General features: G+C 39.4%; 1 protein-coding gene across 1 annotated transcript; it reads left to right on the top strand.

Moving 5' to 3' along the window:
* The first annotated feature begins 268 nt into the window (after positions 1-268).
* PWP2 (PWP2 small subunit processome component) lies at positions 269-18,474 on the top strand. Its single transcript, XM_075431149.1, has 21 exons — positions 269-361; positions 454-566; positions 1,254-1,348; positions 1,733-1,832; positions 2,882-3,025; positions 3,479-3,614; positions 4,140-4,360; positions 5,603-5,746; positions 6,507-6,577; positions 6,686-6,822; positions 7,955-8,103; positions 8,713-8,860; positions 10,030-10,180; positions 10,528-10,708; positions 11,695-11,842; positions 12,985-13,093; positions 13,543-13,608; positions 13,967-14,185; positions 16,481-16,631; positions 17,716-17,790; positions 17,965-18,474. The coding sequence occupies exons 1-21, from the start codon at positions 344-346 to the stop codon at positions 18,122-18,124; spliced, it is 2,736 nt and encodes a 911-aa protein (XP_075287264.1). The 5' UTR covers positions 269-343; the 3' UTR covers positions 18,125-18,474.
* Positions 18,475-19,096: the final 622 nt, after the last annotated feature.

The following is a 19,096-nucleotide window of genomic DNA, read 5'->3' as shown; positions in this document are numbered from 1 at the left end:
CCTCCCTCCCTCGTGCTCCCGCTTCACCCCCACCCCCCTCCCCCCCCGGCCCCGCTCGCTACCGCGGTCCCACCGGCGCCGCTCTGCGGAGAGGCGGAAGCGGGTCGGTGTGCGCCAAGGAACGCCCGCGGGGAAGGGCGGCCCGGTACCACCTCCCCTCCCCTCCCTCGGAGCGCCGCGGGGGAGGGCCAGCCTCGCCAGCGCCCCGCCCACCATCGCCGGCGGGGCCCCGCCCCCTCCTCAGGCGCATGCGTGGGATTACCGCCCGCCCCCGCGCTGCAGTTCCGTGACTACTCGTGCCGGCAGCGGCTGCACGCGCTCCTCACGTGGGGCCGCCGCCGCCATGAAGTTCGCCTACCGGGTGAGTGCCTGGCGGCAGCCGCCCCCGCGGGGCCGCCGCCCCCGCCGTCCGCCCCCCGGCCCCTTTAACCGCCCCTCCTCCTCCCCTCGCAGTTCTCCGGCCTGCTGGGTACCGTCTACCGCCGCGGGAACCTCACCTTCACCCGCGACGGCAGCGCCCTCCTCAGCCCCGTCGGCAACAGGATCTCCGTCTTCGACCTGAAGAAGTGAGCCTCTGCCGCCGCCTCCTCCTCCTCCCTGCCGCCTCGGCCCCCCCTCAGGCTCGCCGGCCCCTGTCCGGGCCGCTGGGGGGAAGGGGAAGGGCCTGGTACCGCCAGAACCGCGTTTCACGGGAGGCTGTGGAGGCCGCACCGGGGGACGGGGCGCCGTGGGCGGGGTTTCTCGGGGGTGGTTGGCCTTCCCAGAACGTCCTGAAAAGTCCCTGGCTCAGCGCTAGAAGGGAGAAGCCTGCCCATTAGGATAACGCGGTGTTGTGCAGCGCGGGTTGTCTGTGCGTCGGCCTGCGGGAAGAACAGCAGCAGAAGTACGTAAAGATGCAATTTAGAACGAGAGAGGCAAAGAAATGGTTTGTATTTGATTTAGTCGTATGGTTTCTTGGTGTGCTTCTGCCTTGTACTGTCTCTCACATGTGGCAGAGCCTAGGCTGTCATCCCCCTTTTCCTGTAGGCCAGAGTTGTGACGGATATTGGTTATGCTGCGGTTCTGGTTCTGAGCCCACCTCTTACCTAGCTGGTGTTTACGGGATTGTGGCAGCTAAAGAAAATCGTAGGGATGTTACATCTAGGTTGATTCTGTGGCTTTAACGTAGGTATCAAGCCGTATTTCACTGATACCAAATACGACTTCTTTCTACATCCTTGTACCCAATTTACTGTTTTGTCTTTTTCTTGCAGTAATAAATGTGAGACATTCCCGCTGGCTACACGGCTTAATATTGTGTGCGTGGGGCTCTCTCCAGATGGAAATCTTGCCATTCTAATTGATGAAGGTACTTGCATAAAGGAGGTGTTTGTTTTATAAAAGAATGAAACAAAAATGCAGCCTGAAGATGAAAGTCTGTATTGCTACGCATTCAACCTTAACACAGATTAGAAGTGCTCTGCTTTAAAAATTACTTTCGAATTTCTGGGGAAGGTATCTCCATTTGTGGAACTTGAAAATAACTTATATGCAGAATTTAGAAAGTGACTTGTAATTTTGATTATATTCTTCTTCCTAATAATAGTAAGTGCGCTATCTTGAAAAGTTTCTGAGGAGGTAGTTCTTGGTACTTCCCCCCCCCCCCTTTAAGGAAAGAAACTAAACTGGCTAGGGTTATGGTTTCTTTGCAAAGTGGATTATTTCCATGATCTTTCTTTTTCTGCCCTTACAGAGGGAGCAGCCTTGCTTGTCAGTTTGATCGGTAAATGTGTGATACATCACTTTTATTTTCACAAGCCAGTTCACAGTGTCAGCTTTTCCCCTGATGGCAAGTAAGTAAAATGCTCATGTTTTAGAACAAAACAAAAGAAAGTACCCCATAAACTGGTTGTAGTTATTAACACACTCTGACCAATCTGGGGATGTTACCTATTCGTTAACGTAGGGGAGATTTTGAGCTGACCAGAGTCACTTTATCTGTAAACTTGAGAGGGGAAGAAAAGAGAAAAAGCAAAGCCTTGAAAATGGACACTGGCCGGAAAGTTGCCTGTCACAGATGTTGTCTGTCTGTGGTGGAACTCTTAGAAACATGGAAGATTTGCTGTGAGTCTGAACTGTTCTTACGTGTCGTAGGTAAAGTGAAAGACCCCATGAGGGGGGACAGTCAGTGCTGCAGTGTTGCATGACGGCACTCGTGCAGTTTCACTGCTGACTTGGGTTAGTCTAAGACAACTGTGCTACTGAAAGAGGCAGTTCTCTGAATTAAGTGCTTTTCATGTCCCTTGCATTTTAACTGCATGGTCATCATGGATCCAAAGTGTGTTGACATAAATGTTAGAAGCGTCAGAAGGATGAGAGGAAAAAGTACAGAGTTCCCCTTTTGGCAGCATTCGTCACTTGGATTGACTTAAAGTGATCATGAGTGAGTTTTTAGTTGAAAGCTGGAGTCACAGTTCTGTGTTAGGGAATTACACTGGCAACAGGACCAGATTAAAGAATATGTGTAACAGGGATGCAGATGCTTTGTGTTTGTGGAAGTGGCCAATATATGGAGGTGAAGAGAGGTTGAAATAGAATATCCTGTTTTGAACATTTGAATTTTTCTTCCTTTGTGAGACTTAAGTTGAATAATGAAATATTTCTTCTCTAAGTGTTTTTACTGAAGGTTTTCTGTCTAAGGTTTACCTGCCTCCATGAAGTTGGGGGATAATAATCAATCTGCAGACGATTTTTGGTTTTTAATTCAAAAGCAATCCATATTTATCACTTCAGTAATGCAGAAACCTTTTTAACATTGTGCCATTGTATAGCAGTCAGTACTGAACAATTGTTTGCTTTAACGGCTTTGTGTGCGATTGTCCTGTTTCCCCCCATATCACAGGAAATTTGTGATTACAAAAGACAACATTGCTCTTATGTACCATGCTCCTGGGAGGAAACGAGAATTTAATGCCTTTGTCCTGGACAAAACTTACTACGGTCCATATGATGAAACAACTTGTATCGACTGGACTGATGATTCCAAGTGAGTTGTTAAACTATAGCACTGTCTGCCTGCTCACATTGTTAATATTTGTATGCATATTGCAGTCTGTTTTCTTTGCTCTAAAGTATTGTACAAGCTTTAAAAATTCTTTTTAGCTCCTCTGTTTGTCATTCTATCTTGAATTAAAGAAATACTTAGGCAGACTATAAAGTATAAAATAAGCATGTATTAGGGATCAACAGTGCGTTTTTGCTTGAAAATACCTAGTTATCTGTAAAAGGAATACGTCTTAGGAATGTGAGCATAGTTGACCTTTTGAATGTATTTATTCCTATCTACCTTTGCTAGAGTTGCCAACCTCAGTTTACAACTCTCTTGTGTATAAAGTTACTTTTAAAGTGGTGAGTGGTGTCTTGCTGCTCAGAATGTTCTCCGTGCAGTGAAGAGTTTGGTAAACCAGTGTTCTAATTCAAATTGCCTTTTCTTTTGTAGATGTTTTGCAGTAGGGAGCAAGGACATGTCTACATGGGTGTTTGGAGCAGAACGATGGGCAAACTTGATCTACTACTCACTTGGAGGGCATAAGGATGTAATAGTAGCCTGCTTTTTTGAAGAGAACAGTCTAGATGTATGTATAGTCACACAACGTCCTTGAGTTTTAGTATTAAAATAGTTGAAGCAGAATCATATCTGTAGGTGAGGATGCTGACTATTTTGAGAATGTCTCAGAATTTAGAAAATACTTAAGGATTTTGTCTCTCGACTACTGCTGTGATCAGAAATTTAGAATTCCGTTAATATTTGAAGAAGTAAACATTAGAAGGATAGTAAGTTATTTAAAATTGTCCTACAAAAAAAGTTCTGTTTTTAAATATGAAGAAAATAATTAGCTGTAATGCCAACTTATAATAAAATTGCTTTCAGTCTTTTCAAAAATTATCTGAGGGCAGGTAAAGTAAGTCACCAGTTCTCAGGACAGGTGAGTTTTCCAGATCAAAGCACCTCGAATTCTAGAGGACTACGTAATATGTTAGCCTAGTGATGGAGTGCAGACTTGCTTAACCCTTCTGCAATGCTGTATTCATAACAAGACAGCAGAGTACAAAACACAGGTATTACACAATAATCATACATTTCTGTCTGTGTATTCTAGCTGTACACAATTAGCCAGGATGCAGCGCTCTGCGTGTGGCAGTGTGATACAGAGCTTGATGCTTTGAAGCCCATGCCCCCTAAAGATGCAGCTAGGGAAAAGAATGCAGCAAAAAGTGATGAAGAGTTTCTTGAAGAGCCAAAAGGTGAAGAAATTCATGGAAAAGCCAATCCAAATGAACAAGAGACTAGAAATAAGGTTAAATATTCACGTGTTGCAAAGTAAGTAATTTTCAATTTTCCAAAGATAGAGTTATTATGGAGATGTATTATATTGGGCTTTTTTCCCCCCCCTTTATCTCTCCTTCAAAGCAGTATAAAACTCTGCACAGGATTTAGTAGGTTACTGTAGATCCCATTTTAAATAGTTTGGTAGGACACCTGTTTGTCTTACCTTGACTGTATAAAGGGTGATACCCTTCACCTTCAGAATAACAAGTCAGTGTAATTTTAATAATATAAGAAATACTGACTTACGGTGTATGTTTTAGCTTTTGAAACTTAAATATAAAGAGGTCTTTAGTATCATATTCTCTAAGTATAGAGGCACTGAGTTCTTGCAAGAGATTGGTTGACTTCAAGAGGTGACAGCAACATTTGATAAAGATGGCTCATCAGCCTCTTTGGTAAACTACTTGGAGATGCCTTTCTGAATGATCTCCCTGTCTGTCCACATCAAAGGAGACGTGACTTACAAAGAATAATCCAGTTTTATGATAGTCACAGCGTTTAGCTTTGCTTGAAGAAGGATAATGTTCACAGGCAATCCCTTTGGTCAGTGATGTGAGGGAGAGATGGGATGCATTTAGGGGCCAGTTGGGAACACCTGACATCAGGCTTCTGTTCTCAGTCTCTCTGACTGTAAAGGAAGTATAAAGAAAGTACCGTACTCCGGCCTGGGGTGGAATTAGCCTCAGGGAACATCACTTGCAGACTGAAGGAATTTGGAGTTTACAACTATTGGATAATGTTCAGATGCTCTTTTATTTGAGCATCGTGTGATGCTTACCTGCTTAGTTCCAGTAAGAGATAGAGCTACAAAGAAGCTGAGAAAACCTTCTTCACCAGGTGTATTATATTGAAGAATATTGCTTCAGTTCCTTCCTCTGTAACAGGACTCGCATAGGGAAGGATAACCAGTGAATTCATGTGAATCACCCATGTTCACATTGTATGATCAAGAAGAAATGCACAGTTCATTTCCTCTGAGGTTAACATTTAGTCCCTTTCATTGCATGGAATCAGGTTCACTTCTGTTAATCAGATCACTGTAGCAGCTGTAAACATTGAGGAAAAGAAGAGAATTAGATTTCAGTAGCTGTGTAAAGTATGTGTATTTAGCATTTCCTAGAACTACTGCAGTTTAGCTTTATTGTAGGATACTTCGATCAAAATATTTGGCCTATATTGAAATGCAACTCTTAACATTTCACATTGTTTGCTTTTTTCTTATTTCTTTGACAGGTATTTTTTCAATAAAGAGGGAGATTTTAATAACCTGACAGCTGCAGCTTATCACAAGAAAACACACCTTTTAGTCACTGGTTTTGCCTCTGGAATTTTTCACCTCCATGAGCTTCCAGATTTCAATCTGATCCACTCCTTGAGGTGAACGATGGGATTGTGGTTGTTTTTTGTTTGGTTTTACGTGGGGGGTACATTTAGGGGAAGGGGTGTGTGTTTGTTTGACTGGGAACACACTACATTTAATAGTGAAGGATGGATAATCAGAGCACAAAAATCTTAAACGTGAGTATCTGTTTGGTGTTGTAATTTCTGGAAAGGAGGAATCATAGACTTAAAATATCATACAACTCCGTTCCATAGCTTGCAATGGAAAAGTGAGGTCTGAATGAGGAACTCCTGAGTAGTTAGTTGTTGGCTATAGATTTCTTCAATGCTTTGGATTTCATGTTGTCAGTTTCTTTGTGGAAAAGAATAATACCTGGGGAAAAAAAAAAAGTTCTGCATGTGTACAGTTATCTCTAAATTCTCTCAATTGAAAAATTAACCATGATTCTTTTCCATCCCTGTATGATGCTAGCTGAAGAATGCATAGTTTCATAGTTTCCCTGTACAAAAGAAGTACTTTTTTTCCTCCTTGAAGTTTTACTTTGTGCTGGCAAGTATGTCTTTGGGATGTAGATACTCTGTCTTCATTCCAAATAAGGCAGTACTGTCTTTTGACATTTTTTACTATAATAAAGAAAAGAAGACATATGCTGCTTTTGATGTTACAATGATACAGAAATTCCGTGAAATAATCAAAGACCTTGCTTGAACAGAGGAAATAAACTCTAAATCTGAAGTTTTATCGTACAAGGTATGGAAACACAAATTTGTTTATTGGGTTATTCTCTTATTTCAGTATTTCGGACCAAAGGATAGCTTCTATTTCTATCAACTGTACTGGTGATTGGATTGCATTTGGATGTTCAGGTTTGTAGATCTTTTTTGTTGTTGTTCTGTATGTGTTTTGTGGCTTGCATTTGTAGGGTCGCATCATTGTATTCGTAATTCTGTTTAATTCTTCTTGTATGTTTGTAGGTTTGGGTCAGCTCCTGGTGTGGGAATGGCAAAGCGAGTCCTACGTGCTGAAGCAGCAGGGACATTTCAACAGCATGGTTTCGTTAGCATATTCGCCAGATGGACAATACATAGTAACTGGAGGGGAGGATGGAAAAGTAAGTGATGCAGTATCACTGAAATATGAACTTAAGTCTTAATAACAAAGTAAGAAGTGTGAATTTCTGTTTTACGTAGAAAGCTCTGTTACTGTAGTTGATATATTTTTTTAATATAATAATTTTTTGGCCTCACTTAGATGTTTTGATTTTTCCCTCTAGAACATACATGTGTATATTTTGATTTATTGATATCATCTGCAAATTGCATCACTTACACCTATTAGCACATGATTTTTTAAATTATTATAGTTGCAGTCACCATAAATACAGAAATAATGAAATGTTGATATGTGTGTGCTTGTGGTGGTTCCATGATACTTTGGGATGAATGAACGTGAGCAAATCCATGCCCTTTAAATCATTGGTTTTGATGCAAAATTCATTTCAAGCTATTTATAAAAAGTACAATTCCTGAATAGATTTTTCTGGAATGTGGCATTGCAGAAGCTTGCTGTTTAAAAGAAAAACTGACTTCTCATGGTTGACTTGTATTTTAATGGTAGGCAAGGTGTACATGTACTTTTTCTTAAAGATGTTTTGTAGAGTGATCCCACAATTTCTTGGCACATAAATTGGACAAAGATAGTATCTTGTTTCCTATCAAAACTTTTGAATGTCAGAAAAAAGACCTGCCACTTCGTGGTTTCTGCCGTTCAGATTTAAAATTGGCCAAACCCCAGAAGTCTCAAACTGCAGATAGCTGAACATGTAAAATTTTTGTTCAAAAAAAGGTTGAAGTAACATCTCAATTGTAACTTCTGGAATGGCTTCACAGTTGGTTTTTAATTTGACACTTGTCTCATCAGTGGACAGTCCAAAACTTGGGAGCCTGAGATGCTCACTAGGTGCTATAGCTTTCATTGAAAATTAGCTTTGTTTTAATTTTTTTTTTTTTGTCTGTCTCCACTTAGTTTTTCAGGTTGTATATGTGTCTTTAGGGATTTAATGATAAGCTGTGGCCCTGTTTGTTTCTCTTGCACAGAATTCCTTGCTGAATAGATACTGAAAGTCCTTCATGCTGTTGCAGAGTTTTGGGACTAACTGTTCTTCACTCTTCTGCTGCCTTACCGTTACTTTCTCTTTGAACTAATGATGGAGATTCTAATGGCTTTTCTTGGCTCTCTTGCAGGTGAAAGTGTGGAACACTTCAAGCAGCTTTTGTTTTGTCACTTTTACAGAACATACCAGTGGTGTAACTGCTGTAACTTTTACTTCCAATGGTTATGTCATTTTGAGTGCTTCCCTAGATGGAACTGTGCGTGCCTTTGATCTACACAGGTAACTCTCTATAAAGCTTTTGTGTCTCATTTAGTTTTCAGCTTTCACTCCCCAAAATACAGCAAACTGCTTGTTTCAGGTTGAAATTGCACAAATATGAGTACTGTTTTATTGATTTTCAGTTCAGCCTTTGATTCAAATTTAGATAGTAATTAGGAATCCTGTCACTCCATCCAGTTTCTGTGAAGAAAATTCTGGAAGAACTTTTCTCAGAGAAGCTGGAAATACAGTAAGATTACTATGGCTCTACTCGGATGGGTAGAAGGCACCTATCTAGCAGAACGTTTGCCATAGTTTTAGTAGTTTAACCATTATAATACAACTGTGTACAGAACTGGATGTGTAAACAAGCCCGTGTTTGTTAAGGCATGGACGTATGCTGTGTAATGGAAGAAAATTATTCTGTTTGAGTATTTTTGGCTGTTATTTCTGCAGAGTTAATACCTTTTTTAATCATGCATCGCATTTAAATTTATACAAAGAGTGTTTTTTCTGTACATGGCTTGAAAGACGTTAGAAGTAAAATGAAATAATTTTTAAAATACGTTAAAAAAACACATTTAAATCTACCTAAAATGTTATCATAATTCATTTTCACATCTACAACAGATACCGCAATTTCCGTACCTTTACATCTCCCCGACCAAGTCAGTTCTCTTGTTTAGCTGTGGACTCCAGTGGCGAGGTTGTGTCAGCTGGTTCCCAGGATTCCTTTGAAATATTCATCTGGTCAATGCAGAGCGGGAGGCTGCTAGATGTAAGCACTTACGTTTTGGAGGGCTTGAATTGAACACATAATATAAGTTGTGATGATACTAAGTAACTTTGGGATTAGTCAGAGGGTAGTGATACACCGTGAAGTGTTTTGTTGTATCTGTATTCAGTAATTGGAGCTATGCTATGTTACTCTCTACAAGTGATTTATTGCATGGAGAGGCTATCCTGGATTTGTGTGGGAAATAGTTTTTAGAGTTTTTGAGTAATGAGCTCTCTCTAGCTGATGAACACCAGTATTGCTGAGCTGACACATGGGCATGAGAGTCTTTCTTCAGTAGTTGTTCAGAGAGATTCCTTTCTACTTATTTTCTGTAGGTAATGAGGAAATTGTAGGTGCTGTCCTAAGATGTGGACAGTTTTAATGGAGTGCATGGGCACAATTTCTTGTGTAGAAGGTTTTTGTTGTGTAGGGCCAGGAAACTGTCAAGTTGAATCCCTGCTCTCTTGCTGCTAGTTTGAAATGCGTTCTTGTCACAGACGATGTAATAAAGGAGGGATAGTACTTCTGAGAAAAACCAACTCATTTGCTATTTTAAGTTGTTAAGCATTATTATACATCTTGTACAAGTAGCTGAACTCAGCAATTACTTAATTTGGCAAAGCTGTTGAATGCATATCACTATGGTAATTCAGCATATACTTGAGTGGATCTCCAGAGTTTTGGGTTTAGTTTCTTTCCTTGATTTCTTTTAAGAGGACTAGGAGTGCTGTGCTATAAAAATCTGTGTTAATCTTAGACACAGTTTTTGTTAGTGTTATTTCTTAAATGTTTTCAGCTGCAGGACATACTGAATTCTCAGAGGAAGGACTTGCTTTTTCACAGTTGGTCTTACTGTTCTGTTGCGAGATGGGGGGGAGAAGCGCACCACATTCCTAAGACTTGGTCTCTAAAGAGACCATGTGCATGCAGAAGAGTGGTTATAGATGCCTATGCAGTGGTAGCACTTCAGTGAATTTTTAAAAAAATTCTGAAAATAATAAGTTGAGGAACACTGGCGTGTATCATGCCACGTGTCTGAAAGTGACCTCAGGCAGGTGTGGAGAAGTTAGGCACGGTTTCATTGCTATATTTAGAATTTACTGAATGCAGACTACAAGAATTTCAGTTTCTTGCACCTAATTCCATGTTACCTTTTCTTCTTTTATTAGGTCTTATCAGGTCATGAGGGCCCCATCAGCAGTTTGTCCTTTAACCCGATGAAGTGTGTTCTAGCTAGTGCCTCTTGGGATAAAACTGTCAAGTTATGGGATATGTTGGACAGCTGGAGAACTAAGGAGACACTAATGTTGAACTCGGATGGTAACCTTTATTTCATCTTATATAAATGTAAAAATATTATTAGAAGTATTTCGAGAATGAATAACAGACGTGAATGTCAAATACAGATAGACTAATTTTTGGTAATGAAACACAAAAGTTGAGATCGTTCTCTGTAGTATTTAGTTAATGGTGCAAGAAATCTTTTTATGTAATACTAACTATACCTTTATAATAGCTATGTTGTCCAGAGAAAAAGTATGGTTATAATTACATATATACAGTTATACTCTTAAGCTTTTTCTGGTAGTTGAGATAAGATCCTAGAAAATATAGGATATTTTCTTAGATCTGACTGCATTTTTAACTGTTAATTAAATTCTTTGCAGTTCTTGTTGTTGCTTTTCGTCCTGATGGCAAGGAGCTTGCAGTTGCTGCTTTGGATGGACAGATAACATTTTGGGATCATGAAAATGCAGTGCAAACTGGCTCAATTGAGGGACGGCATGATCTTCAAATGGGCAGGAAGGAGCTTGATAAAATAACTGCCAAGCAAGCAGCTAAGGGAAAGTAAGTAAATGAGATTGCAGTGTAAAGAGGGTGTCACACTGGCTTTTGCTTTTCAGTTGTTGCTTTTTATTTGGTTGTCATGTGAAGGTTTCAGAGTGCATCTGCTGTTCGAATATTTTGATTACGATGTTGGATTTTAAGACTGCCTGATTTGACATCTAGATGGATCCTTTTTGTATTTTGCTGTGTTCACCCACTGATCAGCACCGTTCTGAACATGTGTTCTTTTTCGTCAGTTGTAACCTTGGATTGCCAGCGTAATATTAAGGTTCTCATGACAAGTTGTTAATTGGCTAAATGCGATAGGTTTTTAAGTGGATATCTTGTTGTGTAGGTACTCGTATGTGACTATTACTGTGCAGAGACTGTTATTTTTTTTTAAAAAATGTAAATACCCTGTAGGTTTTATTACGTTACCACACATGTGAAGTAATGTTTAAAGGCAAGTCAAATTCGTGTGTTGTCAAAGAGTGTAATATAGAAGTCGTGCTTCATTCTTCTTTTTCTTTGAGCCCCTCTTTTTTCTTGCATATTGCTCCCCCTGAAAACAGAATGAAAAAAGGAAACTGTGACTTTTTTTGGGGGGGGGGAAACCAAAACAAAACAAAGAAAAGTATCTTTTTTGGTTATGATCTTTCAACCAGTTTTTTAAAACATGCCATGACATTGTTTTTTCTTTAACTCTTCTGACCATCCTTAGTGTTGTGTAGGTTGTAGTTGAGAGCTCATTCATTGAGCTGCAACTCAGAATCGGAAATACGGAGGTACTTCAATAAGCTGTTGAAGTTCTAGTTGTTTCTGTTTCCTAGTAAATCACCAAGTGCTTGTTTGTGGTAGATAATTTTGTGTGTGAAGTACATATTGTGTATATGAAGATCTCCACTGTTTCCATGGAATGGTTATTCTTCTGCGTCTTCACACTGAACTCCTGTCACTTAGCTGGGATGTGGCAGTGAAATTAACTGCTTTCTCTTTTTCTTTACTAGATCTTTTACTACCCTGTGTTACTCAGCAGATGGTCAGTCTATTCTGGCAGGTGGATTGTCAAAATTTGTCTGTATATATAATGTCAAGGAGCAGATTCTTATGAAAAAGTTTGAAATCTCATGCAACTTTTCTTTAGATGCAATGGAGGTATGTGACCACAGGAGTCAGGTATTTCCATTCCCCCTTCCTACCCCCGCAAGAGTTTTGTTTTGGTATAACATCTCCTTAAGTGGGATTCACAAATATTTTGTTAAGCACACATTCATTTTATTGTGTTTGTGCAGGAGAGTGGTAAGGAAATATTTCTCAGAAAACAAAAGTAATTCCTGACACTCAGCTAACTGAATTCTTGCCAGATTGCAATGTGTTTGTATTGAATGAGCAGAATTCTAAAGCGTAGTTAAGTCAGTTGGCGCTTAACTCAAATTTTCATATTTTCTCTTCAGTTTTAAATTGCCAATATTTTGTACTAAGCTGACTTTCCCTGGGTGTCCATTGGTTGTGTTAGCAGAGAAATGAAGGATTTTATCGTGGACACAGAAGAACTTCACTGACCTTTATAAACTCGGTTTCGGAATATTGCTAAATGCAAAATTAAATTCCTTTGCACGATGAAAGGCATCAGAAGGAAAAAATTCCAGTAACCCTTCTTAACATCCCCTTATCTGGGAGAAAGGTGTTTGTTCTAGTGTTCATGTCAGGCTGTATTTGACTGTGGTTCCAAGTGTATTTCTTTGACAACGGTGGTTTGTGAAACAGCCTTCATTTCCCTGCTGCCCTCTGTTGTGCTAGCGTAGCTCAACATGTGGCTTAAAAGGATACTGGAAGTGAGGTAGCTGGGAAGGAATCCTGGAGGGGGATGGGTGTTTAAAAATGGGGGGCAGGGAGGTCCCCAAAACATCATTTGCATAGCTGTCTGGCTGCACAGCCCTTACGTTAGCACAGTGCACTTATGGAACCTGAAGAGGAGGGAGAGTAGAGCTGCATCTGCAGAAGTGGTGCATCTCTTACATAGAACAGCATTATAGTAATACGAAACCGCACTCTAAGCCTAGTTGTCCTGTTCTGAGGCCTTAAGAATGAAGCAGCCTGATTATTATCTGTGGTCAGACACTGTTGCCCACTGTTTTGAAATTGTCAGTTTGCTCCATGATTTTGGAGAAACTTTTGAAAGAAAGCGCAAAGAAATAATCACTAGATAGCTGAAAATTCTCCGTAACATCCAGAAGTTAATACAGGTGTTTGAGAGGAAATGCAGCACAGTGAACGGAACTTACCTGTTTTTCTAGGAGTACTTAGATCGGAGAAAAATGACTGAATTTGGCAGCATGGCTCTGATTGATGAAGGGGCTGGAGGTGAAGAAGGTGTTGCTATTCCTCTTCCTGGAGTAAAAAGAGGTGTGACATTTGGCTTTCCTGTCTTCTTACTAGTTTTATATGGATCAAAAACTTTTGACATAGAGTTGATACCAAATAAGAGGGGCTTGAATTGTTCAGTTTTAGTGTTAGGATTACCTGAATGTTCTGTAGCCACAGAGATCTGTTACACAAGCGTTCAGCTGATGTGTGGTGCGTCCTTTTGCACAGTAGAAGCAACAGGAGGTACTGCAGTCTCTTGGATATGGAACCCAGCAGTCCTCATCTCGTTTTTAAAGAGCAAAATTCAGTCCCATCACTTGTTTTTGCTGTTAGATCTCTTGAATGTGGACCGTCCCTTACTTACCCTGCCAGGTTTTGGCATGTTCCCCATAATTTTTCAGCATAACGATAACAACACATTTAGAGTTGATGGCTAGACCATGAACTTTTGGTGAATATATTAAATCACTTCTAAACTTCTCTTTTAGGTGACATGAGTTATCGACACTTTAAACCAGAAATACGAGTGACTTGCCTGCGATTCTCTCCCACAGGTAAGTATTGACAGTTAACATAGGATTTTTTTATTCCATGTAAAACAAGTAAGAGTAGAGCCTTGGAGTAGTAATGATGTACAAATGTCTTGGAGATTCTCTCTAGATGGTATACAATGCTGCTAGCTTTGTAATCTAGTTTCTTGTGCAGTGGGTAATTAGGAAACTGAAGTGTTACATCACTTTCAGCTGCTATTTTTCACTAGCACTGTTATTGCTGACAGGTCTGTCAGTGATGCATGGGTTTCAGTCTTATCCACTTCTTGTAAGCAATGAAGAGTCATCTGTTTATGGTGACTCCTGTGTTTCCACCCTAGAAAACCAATCTTTGTTCTTAAATATTGTTACTCTTTTCTAGGACGAAGCTGGGCAGCCACCACCACAGAGGGTCTTCTAATCTATTCACTGGACTCTGGGCTGATCTTTGATCCTTTTGAGCTGGATATTGATGTCACACCCAGCAATATTCACAAAACAGTGCGTCAGAAGGAATACACTATGGCTATCATCATGGCCTTCAAGCTGAACGAAAAGAAATTAATTCAGGAGGTCATAGAGGCTGTACCTAGCAATGAAGGTAAATGGATCTTCTGTGAAATTTGCTGAGCTAGCTGTAAGCAGAGATCTGTAAGACAAATAAGTTGAGGTGCAAAGGGTAGAGTTTAGCTCTGGGAGGGGAGTGGGGGCAGGTATAACACTGACGTTTGAGAACTTTCTACTGTAGCTGAAGACTAAAGAGGAAGGGATGGTCTTTTGTAAAAAAAAAAAAAAAAAAGTAGACTTGTAAGTGTTATGTTTTATTTTTACCAGTCTATTGCATGCTCATTTAGTGGCTTTTGAACGTGGAATTTGGTCCGGTCTGGATGTGAAGGTAACGTTTGTGGATGTCAGTTCTCAGATGCAGCTGATGTTAAAGGGGCACAGCAAGTGTAACATGAGCAAGGAGTGTGCCTGTGTGATGAAGGCAGTCAACCGAATACTGGGCTGCACTATCAAGGATGTAGTCAGCTGTTTGAGGCAAGTGATTAGACTTCTCTGTCGAGCAGTTGTGAGACCACATCAGGAGTAGTATGTCTAGTTTTTGGCTTGCCAGTACAAGATGATGTTGGTACTCTGGAACATCTGGTGGAGGGCTTGGAAAAGGACTGGAGGGCCAGAGTGCTAAGGAGAGGCTTAAGAGAGCTGGGTTCATTCAGTTTTTAGAAGACAAGGGGAATATTTTTACTGTCTTCAAGTGCCTAACGGGATGTTAGAAAGAAGGCCGAACCAGACTTGGAGTTGCACAATGATGTGGTAAGAGGCAACAGACCTCTTGCAACATGGGAAATTACAACTAGATAATAAAAACACTAATATTGAGGGTAGTCAAATATCGTGGCGGGTTGGCAAGGGAGGTAGTGGAGTCTCCATCCTTGGAAGTGTTCAGCACTCAACTGGATAAAGCTCTGTGCCAGCTGCTCTAAATTAGTCTTGCCAAAATTTAGAACAACTTTCCAACTGTCAGCCTTTAGAAGTTCGTGTGTTTTTGTTCCTGTAGTTACAGGGTTTGTTAAATTAATCTCTTTAAGCAACTGTAAATTTGGTCCTTATAGAAGGCTGTGTTCACACAAACCAAACAGATTATTAGTTAAGTGCCAAGCTCTTTCTAACAAGAGTCAGATGCTTTCACAATTGTCAAAAACAAAAGGAACAGGTAAGATGTCACTTAGCTTTGAAGACCATTTACTGAAGTAATTCTTTAGCACCCTTTTCATCATTTTGTGCACTTTCATTAACTATATATGGTAGACATGACCTTAAAAATAAGCTTTCAGTAGTGTATTCCACTTAACTTTGTTACTCCATTAACAGTTCCATCGTAGTAACTTTAAGGTATATTTTCTTAGCTTTACCTCACTGTTTTTACCCCAGTGAAAGGTATTTATTTCCTTCCAGTGTTCCATGTGTAACAAATAAAAATTCCTTTTATCTATTACATTACTCTTTTCTAGGCTCTAGCCTGAAATCAGATGTGTTGCCAGCCAACTGCTTTGTAGGATTTTCTTACCTTATTCCCTAGGTAGCAAGCCTGGTAATTATGCATGTCAGGGTAAATCATCTTTTGCTGCATACTTGTGTTGGCATAAATATGGGTAAGTGGGCAGCCAACACCTCTGGAGCAGAGGGTGAGGCACGGAAATTTCAGGCATTGTACTGCACTGTTAACAAAATGAGCGTGTGCCTATTTCTTTAAAAGCGGAAAGCTTCTTTCACGGTTGGATGTTATATAGGCCAGTTGGGGTGGCTGCAGAGAACAGGGGTTGGGTATTTTTGAGAAAGGATTACAGATCATGAGGTCGTCATAGTTACATGTGAGATTACTCTGAAAGCTTACAAATCGTGCTTCTTCGTGCTGCGCAATCGCTAACAGCATTCAGACACTTCCTCTGTGAGCAGGTGACTTTGATCTCTTTTCGTATATCCTTTATTGCCTCTGGTTATTACGCCAAATTAGTTCCACTGAACACAGATACTCGTGTGAAGTCAGAAGCAACAAGGCTTCAATAAGGTCTGGTTACACTGAAAGAGAAGGAAAGGGTGGATGTAAAAGTTCTGAAGGAGGAATGGTGGGGAGAGTATTCTGGTAGGAGGAAGAACTTGGGGAGGGTGGAGGTAGGTTCTTGCTTTTAAATACAGTAGTGATTGGAAGGCTCAAAGAGGAAAGGCTTGCCTCCTGAGAGACTGTGGTACTGTACCCTGAAACACAGTATTAAATATCAAATAGTTCCCAAGAGGGTGCTTTGTTCTTCTTCCCTATATGCTTTCCTGTGGTCTCTTTCATGTTATTCCAAATAATAATTGAACTCTATGGGCTTGTTTTCTTTTTGCACAGTTGATGTTGTCTGCTCATCACTCCCAGACCTGTATGTGGAGAAAGTATTGGAGTTCTTGGCCTCTGCATTTGAGATATCTTGTCATTTAGAGTTCTATCTTATTTGGGCTCATAAGTTGCTCATGCTGCATGGACAGAAACTGAAAACAAGGTGAGATCTTGTGAAAGTCAAGCTGACAAGCATTTCAAAATACCTGTCAGTTTGAGGTTTTTAATTAATAGTTACTGACATTCTAGATAGATGCATATACAACAATCAACACTACTTAATTTACATTTATTACATGTATATTTAATAAATATTATTTAAATATTTACATTTATTTACAAAACACACATTTTAATTTAATAGAACTTCCTTACTAACAAGTGTATATGATAGGAGTTGAATGCATAATAGGATTTATGAGGATAAATTGCAAAAACATTTTTCAAATATTACAGGTAAAACTGCATAGCTTGCTTACGCTATAAATACATAATGATTTCAAGAGTGATAGGATTTAGACAATTGTGTTTTTGAACAGTTATGCATGTTAAATATAACTGAAAGATAATGTGCAGGTACTGACTGCGTTTTGTAGACTTTGCTTGGGATTACAGCATGCACTTCTAGTTTGTGAGTATTCTGCTTTCCTACATAGTACTTTACAACTACACGGGCCTGCTATATTACATGTCCCTGCTATATAAATTATATTCAGACCACCTGTAGTATTGGGTTTATAGACTTTGGGGAACAAAAAAAGGCAGATTTACAAATTTAAAATAGGCTACGTGAAGTAATTGGAGAGGGAGTCCTGTAGGTTAAAGAAACAGTGCATTGTGTAACTCTTTTTTCCTTGCTTCAGCATGAATGTTAATGTTTCAGTTACTGAAATGACTGGAACAAATTTTCTCCTTTTTTTGCTGATGACATAGAAGAGGACAATTTAAAACAAACTCTTCCTTGCTCAGGAAGTATTTGTAGTACCTGGAAGGAACCGTCATCACTATAGCAAGCAGAATTAGTTCTTCAAGCTGCAGTTTGACATAAGGGGAAAAAAAAATAAATTCTGACAGTAAGAGTACTTATATTGAATATAATCATTGAGGGCAGAGTCAAAAGCAAAAAGATTTTGTTTATTTAGTATTAAAATGTTCATGTTTAAAAGTTAACATGTACTCTAGTTAAAGTTCGATATCCATATGTAAATATAAATTGCACTGCAAGTTGCATGTTTTCTCCATTCAAGGTCAGTGAAGCTGCTCCCTGTGATTCAGTTCCTTCAGAAAAGCATCCAACGTCATTTTGAAGATGTTTCCAAACTGTATGTATTGTTATATTTAAAAGTTTAAATCAAAACCCTGGACAAAAGTATGGAGTAATTTGGGGGATGATAGTGTGCTGTTAGAAATTCCGAGACGATCTTCTTTTAGAGATGTTTTTATTTTAGGAGAAAAACAGAATCTTGTTTCTAACATGTTGCTATTTATTTTTACAGCTGTGAATGGAATATCTACAATATTAAATATGCATTGGCCATTTCACAGCAGCGGGGCATGAAACGCCTGGCAGAAGAAACATCAGTAGATGAAGACGACTTGGATTCTGACAGTGATTATGTTATGCAAGAACTTCATAAAGACAATCTTAGTTCCTAGTTTTCTCCCTCCCACGAAGAGTAACCTAAGACAAAGTAATTTTATGCAGTGGTATTCACTGAGAATGCGTGGCCCTCATAGTGGCATATTTTAACTCTTTTTAACAGAGTGGATGGAGTTACACGTGAATTATTGAAGTGGAGGAAATGTAGGATAGAGTGCCATCCATGGTGTATTTGGTGTACCCTTTGGCTGTTACAGCTTGACAGCATTGGTTTCCTGATTCATTGATTTCTTTTTTTATTGTTCAAATTTCAAGTAAGACAAAAATGTATTCTTACATCAGTGAAGTTAAAAGTATTACTGGAAGAAGTGCATTCTTCATTAAAAATGCGTTGTACGTGGACTAAGTATTGTGAGTTATTTGTAATGCAGTCTTGTCATACTTTGTGATGGACTCATGTTTTTTATCCTTTTTATAAATAATTCTTGATTTGAGGTCTACATATTGCTCTCAACATGTTTTAAATGTTGCTTTGATTGGTTTTAATACATACATATTAGTGGAACAGTGTTAGAAATAAGTGGACCCATTTTTCTTAGTTCTGTAGCTTCCAAACCTGATGAAGTTTCAATAATGAAGATAAATGATACACCCATAACAATGAATATGGGGAGAAAAATCACTGTGCTATATAACTTCTGCAGAGGTTTAATGAATTAATCTGAGATATAGTGAAAATTTGTTTGGAAATTGCCAACTTGATAAGCTAAATTTATAACACATTCTCTTACACATTAATCTTTCTTTTTCTCATGAAAGCCCTTTCTTGTCTTGTTATTTTAAAAATGTTTTTATTAACATATGAAAATGTGAAACTTTTGGTTTCCTTGCTTTTGTGAATTGGAGTGAGAATTGGCTAATAAGAACAGTGAGGTCCTGAACACAAAGAACGATACCCGTGCTTGTGATGCTTTCAAGCCACATGTTCAAAGGGCTTTGGTAATGAAGATACTGCAAATATTAATGAT

This window comes from Opisthocomus hoazin, chromosome 1 (genome assembly GCF_030867145.1).
Source record: "Opisthocomus hoazin isolate bOpiHoa1 chromosome 1, bOpiHoa1.hap1, whole genome shotgun sequence".
In the NCBI taxonomy this organism is placed as follows: Eukaryota; Metazoa; Chordata; class Aves; order Opisthocomiformes; family Opisthocomidae; genus Opisthocomus; species Opisthocomus hoazin.
Note: the sequence above shows the minus strand (reverse complement) of the source record. Positions and strands in the feature narration are given on the sequence as shown.